Raw genomic sequence first — 9,006 nt, 5'->3', positions numbered from 1 at the left:
CCGCCGGTCGCCATGGCGACCCGCCCGCCCGCCTCCCGCGGGGCCGCTGCCGCCGCAGGCTCCGGCTCCGCCGGCGCCGGCCCCGCTCTGCTCCGCCAGCCCCAGCGCCGGGAAGGGGGTCCCTGCGCCGCCGCGGGCAGGGCCAGGCCCGCCCCAGCCCCGCTGCGCCAGCGGGGCCTGCCCGCGGTGGGAGCGGAGGAGGAGGAGGAGGAGGAGGGACTCCGCAGCGGCAACAACTGACGTGTCCCCGCCATGGAGCTCGGCGTGATTCATCAGCGGCAGCGGGGCGGCAGCGGGGTGCCGCGCTCCGCTCCCGCGTAGGCACTGCCGCGGCGGGGACAGCCCCGGCACCGCTCTGCCCTCCTCCTCCTCCTCTTCCTCGCCGCCTCTCCGCTTCCCCCGCGGCTAGGCGAGAATCCCGGGGGAGGCAAGATGGAAGAAATCCTGCGAAAGCTGCAGAAGGAGGCGTCGGGGAGCAAGCACAGGGCCATCAAGGAGAGCTGCACCTGGGCCATCGGTAAGGGGCGCCGAGCGGAGCGGGGCAGGATGGAATGGAGAGGTTTTGTAACGGAGGGGGCAGGGACACCTCAACAAACTTGTTCCGCGCCCGCCGCTGAGCTCAGCGGAGCACCCGAGCCGTTTAAAATGCCCGGGAGCTCCGCGCCGCTGGAAGGGGCCGCGGCACCTGCTGCCGGTCCCGCAGAGCACCCGCGCCCCCGCCTCCCCGCCGCCCGCGTCTGCTGCGCGGCTCTTGCGAGGCACACTCGGCCATCGGCACCTGTCAGTTTCCGTGTATGTTTCAGAGGTGCTGTATTTTCCTTTAAAGGCCCCCTCCCTCACTTAAATAGTCATAAAAAATCCATGCAATACAGATTTTACGCTGGCTTAGGTTAGGTAATCTTTTTTAAAAACTAGAAGTTTTGTTTTATTGGATTACATGAGCTCTTTTATCCTTGCAATATGATGATCAGTATAACGAGTTCACTTTCAAGGGAGTACAAGCTTAGGTACATTTCAGTATCCACCCATTTTCAGAGATTGTTTGTGGCTTGAAATGTTTTTGACACTAACAGCCGAGAACACTGATCATCAAGACCTTTAACTTAAATCAGCATAACATACTTCCAAAAATGCTTTGAATTTTTGTTTTTCATTCATACATAGGTGCAACATTCTGTGGTAGATCAGACCTGTTGCTGTCTCATTACTGGCCTTTCAGTTTGATGTTGCATGGATGCTTCATTAACTGGGTGTTAGTCTTGCACAGCAGCCATGCGAGTATCTTCTGTGCTGTCCCAGTTTCAGTGGATGTGCTGCCGAAGGGGTGATAAGTGAAAGGGAAAAGGTGGTATTTGATGCCTTCTCATTGATCATGCAATGTCCTGACAGATTTATTAAAAGTTTTGGCAGCTCAGATCAGCAGTGGTTATTGTTCTGTCAGGTGTAAGTTTTAGGATCATTGGCTTGGAGACTGTAGCCAAGTGTATTAACTGTGGTTGAACTCAGAAGTTTGTTTTAAAAGCCCTGTTGTTTCCTCTGATTATACAGAAACCTTGGATTCTCCTGATGCTGCTATCAAGATACCTCCGTATCAGCTGAGGTAAGAACATTGAACTTGAGTTCTATAGAGCTTGTGAGTATTTGGAAAATTGAAACAAATTTTGAATTAAAAGTGAGATAGAGGAGTGGGCCACAGCTATGTGATTTTTGGAGTTTGTAGATGTACATATCTAGGCTGGTAGTAGTAGGTAGTTTTCTGATGAGCCCTTGTCCTTTGGCCCTTAGTGAAATGTAAGGAAATGTGCTAAAATGGGCATGAGTATGTATAGAGGTGGCATAGGTTAGAAAGGAGGATTTGCTCATGGTCTAAAGAGTTTCCCTGCTAAATTCCATCTTTCTGTGTAAGCAATGATGCTTCTTAGTTCTTCTAAGTGTGCTTGTGTTCTTTTAAATCTAAATCAGGATTTGTTACTGAAAATAAATATTCTAGAAACTGAAAAGTTATATCATCATGTAGCTAGGACACTGACTAGAAACTAAAATTCTATGCCTACTTCTTCCTTTAGCATGCTAGATTATCTTGAGTGAGCCTTCTTCCTTCTTTCCACCTCCATTTACACATATAAATTGGGAGAGGTGGCATGGCTCTCATTTGTCTAGTTATTTAAAATCTTGCTCTGGAAATTGTCATTGTTATGGAGTAGGTAAATAGGCAAAATTATTCACTGTGCTTTCTGACAGAACCATTAGGAATCATCAAAAGAAACTGGCAAGTGCACTGTTTAAAACAGAAGCATGTTCTTTCACACAGCTTAACTACTAAGATGTGAAATGCTTAGGCTTGCCTTATTAGAGAATGTAATGGATGCTGAAAGGTTGCATGCATGCAAAAACCACCTCAGCAAATCCATGGAAGAAATTGATTGAAATCTATCAGATGCACAAGGACCATTCTTATTCAGAAGTACTTTAGTCAGAGGTGATCAAGTTCATAAAGGAATATGTTGGAATGTTGCTGTATGTTTGGTCTGTCCTGTGGTCCTTTTAGATAACCACTGGGAGCTGCTGACAGAGGGGACATTTTTTTTGCTGCAGTATTACTCTCCTGGGGGTGTTTTTATCATCTTATTTTTCCTTGATGCTCCTTTCATATATGCTTTGCAAGGAAAGTTAGGGATTGAAGAGCTTGTTATTCCAGAGCAGTCATCAAACAAGGAAAGAGTAGTTCTTTTGCCACTCTAAAATCCTGTCAGCTGCAGCCCACAAGAGACCTCAAATCAGTTGGGGGATGGATGTAGCACAGGTCTGACATGACCAGTACCAGACACAATGCATTTTCAGCCCAGGATGGAAACAGCTGGATGACTAATTCTCAATAGCTCCATTAGAATTATGTTTCCTTGACACTGTGGCTGGAGAAAACTTGGCTCTTCACCTTCCCATTTATCAGTCTCTGATATGCTGTGTGGTCTCTGCCTTTAAGTGCTATTGTCATTTCCTATGAATTAGTTAGCTAGCTATACCACATTTCTTCCTTTTTCACTTGCCTGCTACCTCTTTACAGAGAGGCCTTTTTCTCTTCTTCCTCCAGTTTTCTTAATGATGTATTTGTTTAGTTGGGGTGTTTTTTCCACTGTAAATCCAAATCTTTTAAAATAAAGCTAATACCTTTTCAGGTGTAGCTATGATTAAATAAGCTCTTAATGTTAGACTTGTCAGTAGCAATGCACTCGTTATTACTGGGTGTTTTGGAAAACGAAAGGTACATAAGAGGATTTGGACAAAAGCTTTTGTTGTGGGGTCCTTGGTAAGGCTCAGCCACACAGCATTAGATAGTGTGGGAGATGTTGCTAAACTTACACTTCACTCTCTGATAACAAGCTGCTTGCCAAGCTTCAGATCAGCACACTGGGCCATGTCTTGGGCTGGAGTTTGCCTGTACAAATGTGAATTGGACAAAAGTTCTTTGCTTGGTATTTGCTAAGAAGCAGCACTGTGATGGCTCATTTCCTAGCCCTGGAAAAGCACAGCCTAGAAAGTAGAGCAGTGGCTGTGACCAGAAATACAGCTAGGATACAGGATGGAGATGTCCTGGCCGTGCCTCTTTTCTGCTTTCATCTTACATCAGGTGCAGGTTGTATCAGCTGCTGTAACACAGATCAGCCACTGGCTGCTCATCCAGTTGGAACTTAATCTATACTTCACACTTAGGTTCTTTTCTTTCTAGAACTGAAGAATGAGGGCTGCTCACAAGAATGAGAATGTGTAAGCTGTGTACTCCTTCTTTACCTACAAAACCAAAAGCCATTTTCTGCTTCTGACACCCCAGTTCTAGATGAGTAGAGACTCTTCGTAAAGTTGTCTTTTGTAAAACTGTGGTCCTAGTGTGAAAATTGTGAGGACAAGGTATCTCTGCTTTTCCTCAGACTATGACAATTTGAGTTCAAGGGGGTTTTGGCATGTATTATATCACCTGCATACTTACCTCCACTGTAGTATGGGGGTAGATGACTTCTGTGTTCTCTCGTGTTCCTGACCCATCCATAGTTTCATCTTGTGTTGGACTTTTGTTTCTGAACATGAGGCAGACCACAATACAGTTCCCTGATGTCCATGTAATTAACTGGGGGCTTCAGCTGTAGCATTTGCATGGGAGCTGTTTCCAGCAGTTGTCTGGTAGTAGACATGCCTGCTATGTTTGGGGGCACCTTTTGTACCAAGGGAGTCCCAGTGACTGACCATCCAGGCTGGAATGTAATTCTTTAATTAGTTTGATAGAGATCAGTTGGGTATATCTTCAGGGAGCTAGATGAGACTATTTTGCTGTTCAACTTCCTTTGATGTTAATTGGACTCATGAATTCAAATCCCTGTTAATGACCTTACATATTGATTCTAGTGAGGGGCATTATTTTAATGTCTCACTTCCAAAAGAAATACAAATCTCCAACAAATACAGAGTTTCCCACGGAGTCTTGTCAGCTCTGCCTTGAGATAGGAACATGTGTGTGATTATTCAGTGCTTTTAACTGAATCAGAGTAATGGGCAAGGGTGTGAGATAGTAACAAAGATTAAAGTGGATCAGGTAGAAGTGGCCTTAAGTCAGTTCAAGGCTTTGGTGTAAATGTTCCATGAAATCTTGAGAAGGGATAGTCACATAACCTGTTGGTAACTGGTCTCTTGTTATCTGTCTAGTAGGATGATATTTGTCTCTGAACATGAGTTGTGAAGGTTGGATATATACTAAGTGCTTAAGGAGGCTAGGTGGCTAACTTATAAATAATGAATTAGATAAGAGAAATTGATGTGCTTGTGTTTTAATTGGTAAATTGAAATAGAAAATAGCTTAAGAGACCTTAATGTTGTCCACCAGCAAACAGTTGTTTGCTATTCAGCTGGGTTATATTCACTTCAGTATTTTCAGGATGGCAAATTCTCCCCTAAGGCCAGCACTATACACTGAAGGAGGCTCTCTTCTTGGCTTGCTGTGATTGTAGAGGCTGAAATATGAGCTATAAAAGGTAACTGAACAGACACAAGAAAATGAGCTTTGAAAAAGAATGTTTGATTGGAGCAGTTTAATACTCAAGAGGATTATCTACATATCAGAGAATAAAATAAGAGGCTAGATAGCAGTTGCCAGTCACATACTGCTTTGAAAAAGCTTGGGATTGCCAGAGTTTCTTGGAATGCATTATGTCATTAAGTCATGCCTTATAGGCTATGTAAAACTCAGTGGCTTGCTATCAGCACAGACTCTGCTGGATAGAAGAGGTTGGTTGGGACTTCTGAAGGGGCTTTCTTTTTGGAAGAAATGTCAGTTGGGTTTACATGGCCAGGTTTTGTTAGCAGGAGTGGCTTCTGTGAGAAGCTGCCAGAAGTTTTCCCCATGTCCAGCAGAGCCAATGCCAGCTGGCTTCAAGACAGAAGTGCCCCAGCCAACTCTGGGCCAGTCAGAAATGATGGCAACCCCTCTGTGATTAAAAGTTTAGGAAGAAGAAAAAGGGTTGTTTGGCAAATGTAGTTGCTTCTAGAGAAGAGTGTGGTGAGAACAGCTATGCAGACACCAAGGCCAGTGAAGAAGGAGAAGGAGGTGGTGTTCCAGGTGCCTGAGCACAGATCCCCCTTCAGCCCGTGGTGCAGCCCATGGAGAAGCAGCTGTGCCCCTGCAGCCCATGGAGATCCATGGTGGAGCAGAGATCCACCTGCAGCCTATGGGAGAGACCCACACTGGAGCAGGTGGATGCCTGGGAGGAGGCTGTGAGCCTGTGGGAGGCCTGTGTTGGAGCAGGTTTCCTGGTAGGACTTGCATCCTTGTGGAGGACTCACTTTGAAGCAGGCTATGATTCCTTTCCCTAAGCAGTGGTAGGAGCAACATGTGATGAACTGACCATAACCCACATTCCCTGCCTCCCTGTGTCACTGGGCAGGAGGAGGGAGGAGTTGGGGGAAGGTGTTTAGGTCTTATTTTATTTCTCATTATCCTGCTCTGGTTTTGGAAATAATAAATCGAAACAGTATCTCTAATCTGAGTTAGTTTTGCCTGTGGCAGTATCTGGAGAGTGATCCCTCTCTGTCCATATCTCAAACCATGAACCCTTCATTATTTCTCCCCTGTCCAGTTGTGGAGGGGAGTGAAAGAGTCGCTTTGGTGGGAACCTGGCATCCAGTCAGGGTCAACGCACTAAATTCCCTCTTATATTTGGCCTTTTAAAAGTGATCAGTATTTCTGGAGATTACAGTTGGAAAGTCAGAAGTCAGTGAGGAGCAGGGTTCTGTCTAATAACCAGCTCATGTCCAGTTCTGTCTCTTCCTCCTTGTGTTCCAGTACTAATCATGTTGGTGCTAGCTTTTGAGGGCAGTTTGTGAACTTCTTCTATAGTTGTTGGCATTTGGGGAGCAGGACATTTGAGGATGAAAGTGATCTTACTCATTTTACCTTACATGTGATTAACAGATAATAAAAGCAGTAATTGTGGTGTGATCATCACAAATGAAAAATGCTATAGAGACTTTTAGTCCTCTTAGTTTGCAGGTAATTCATCCACTTACAGAGTCTTGAGTCTTGGGATGCACTTTACCTTCTTTATTGTGAAGAAATACTTGTGATTTCATCTTTTTTGTCTTCTCCCATCTCTTAATTTTGTTCGTGTTTTCTGTTAGTTTCTTTCTACTGGGAGAGAGTGGCTAGGAAAGCTGATACATACATAGCAAATCCCCTGAACAGAAGTAAGGAGTGGGGAGGGAGAAATGGTTGCCTCTGAGGGTTTTTTCTGGGAGATGGTTTTAGCAGCTCTCTCTATTTTACTCTTTCTCTATTTTAAAAACAATTTGTTTCCTGCTCTTGCTGCCACAACCACCTGGCATTAGGTGCTCCTGTGCTTTCTTCCTGGATGTGACAGCTGGATGTGACTCATGCTGCTCAACCATTACATGGTCACTATCTGCCATTCAGCAAATGAATTATGAGTTCCCTGGCAGGCAGCTGGCAAGAAGAGATTCGAATGCCAGTGTGCCTGCATCTCCCATGTTGGCAGTTCACAGCCTGGATCCAGACTTTTGGGGGCACTTATGTAGTCCATTTGGTATTTTGGATGATGTATATGCACTGGTCTTGATTTAAAATTTTGCATACTCATTTCAAATGTTGAGGAGTAGATGAGGGAAGGAAATTAGTGTTTAGAAAGGCAATGTGCCACTAATACAGTATTTGGATGAATCTGCATGTTTAATCTGGGATATGTAAGTGGCCCTGTTTCTTGTCTAATGGGCATGTATTTTTATCTCAACAAAACTTTGCATCTGTTCTAGGACCCCAAAAGACAGAAATGTTGGAGAGGGAAGGGAAAAGGATGTGTATGGTCAGCCTCAGGAGTCCTTGAAAACCTGCTAGCTGGAGTTGTGGCTCTTGAATGTATGGAGCAAAGTTTAGCATTGTTATGAATAAAAGACACATGGTTTCTGTTCTTCTTACTTGTGAGTTTGAGTGAGGGTTTTTTCTTTGCTTTAAGTGGTGTTTTTTTAAAAAGCAGTGCTTGCTCTTTCTGAAGCTAACTTTCTGCCTTTCCTGATGTTCTTTGTATTAGTGAGCCATAATAATCACCACTGCCTTGGGTCTTTTTATAGACTTCTAAAATTCATTCTACTTTTGTGACAAAAGCCCACAGTGAACTGGTCTTGACTGGGCTGAAGTTAGTTTTCTTCATGGGAGCTGGTAGAGTGGCAGATGAGGAGATGTGTGGGGCTGAGGATGAGAACAGCCAGGGCTTTAACTGTTTATCTAACTTCTAACAACAAATGCAACTGAAATACTGACCTAAGGGTCTCAGGATGATAATGGGATAGAAGTGTGTGTGTGTTTGTTTTAAACATTTGATCACTTTCAGTGGTTGAAGAAGAAAAGAAAATGGGAACATCATGAGGCTTTTGATAATTGTCAGTTAAGAGAATGAAATATGGTTGGGGGCGGGAAGAGGAGTGGCACTGAAACTGAGAGGGCTGTTTTCCTGCTAAATTGTGCTTTACTCTGCTCTGGTCTCTGTGTGATGCTGTGCAAGTTATGACTTTTCTTTGTTTTGAAAATGAAGGGGTGAGTGGGAATAATGACAGTCTTTTCTCACATTTCCGTTATTTACATTCCATGAAAAGTAACAAAGCTGCAGGAAATTCACTACCTTTCCTTTCCTTCAATGTTCGTTTGCTTAAGAAGCTGAATATGCTGAAGTGTAGTGAGTATAAAATTACGTAATGCATTGCAAACATGGGGATATTTTTAGCAGCCATCCCTTAGGTCTGTGGAGATTTAGCACTGAACTGCTGTGAAAGTTGAATGGCATTGCAGATTACAGCACTGACCTTCAAAGTGTAACTAGTAACAGCCAGAAATATACTTCATTCTCCCATTTCTTCCTCTGATTTCTGTAACTCACAGCTGCAATGGTGAAAATAAGGTAATTTGTAGGATGTCTGTATGATAGTCCCTCTGTCTCTTTTTCCATTCCCTCAGCTCTGCCTTCTCCCAGCATTGTAAAGCTTCTCCCCATGGAAGTTTAACTCTCATAAAGCACTTGATTTGTTATTTTGTACTTAAAATTTAAAACAAGAATGCTTTCACTAGACAAATCTCTAGCTTCACTTCCAGACGTACCATGAAGAGAGATTTCATGGAATAGCTTTCAAAATTGTAGGCTGAGCAAGTCCAGCTTGTCACCTCATCTCCATACTCTAATTCAAATCATAATCAACAAAATCACCTAAAGGCTACAGATTGTTTTATGATTAAGACCTGGTGAGGTTTACATGTGTCATCAAGTTCCTTAAGAGCAGAGCTTATAAGTGACTATGATACCTTGTGCACAAAGGGCAAATATCTGTGGGGTTGAGTATTCTAGAGAGATGTATCAGAGAGAGATTACACTAGAGCTTTGGAGGCTGGAAGTATCTGATTATTATTTTGGCCTTGACCACCTTACATTAATACTGTGTAGAATCTTTTGCTGTCTCTCT

At 43.9% G+C, this 9,006-nt stretch overlaps 1 protein-coding gene across 1 annotated transcript in view; it reads left to right on the top strand.

Moving 5' to 3' along the window:
- The first annotated feature begins 31 nt into the window (after positions 1–31).
- The window catches only part of ARFGEF3 (ARFGEF family member 3), an 80,382-nt gene continuing 71,407 nt past the window's right edge, over positions 32–9,006 (top strand). The window contains exons 1-2 of the mRNA XM_079299234.1: positions 32–517; positions 1,549–1,600. Coding sequence (XP_079155360.1) covers positions 433–517; positions 1,549–1,600 — 137 coding nt within the window. The 5' untranslated portion in view covers positions 32–432. The remainder of the gene's footprint in view (positions 518–1,548; positions 1,601–9,006) is intronic.

Source organism: Erithacus rubecula (assembly GCF_903797595.1).
Source record: "Erithacus rubecula genome assembly, chromosome: 2".
In the NCBI taxonomy this organism is placed as follows: Eukaryota; Metazoa; Chordata; class Aves; order Passeriformes; family Muscicapidae; genus Erithacus; species Erithacus rubecula.
Note: the sequence above shows the minus strand (reverse complement) of the source record. Positions and strands in the feature narration are given on the sequence as shown.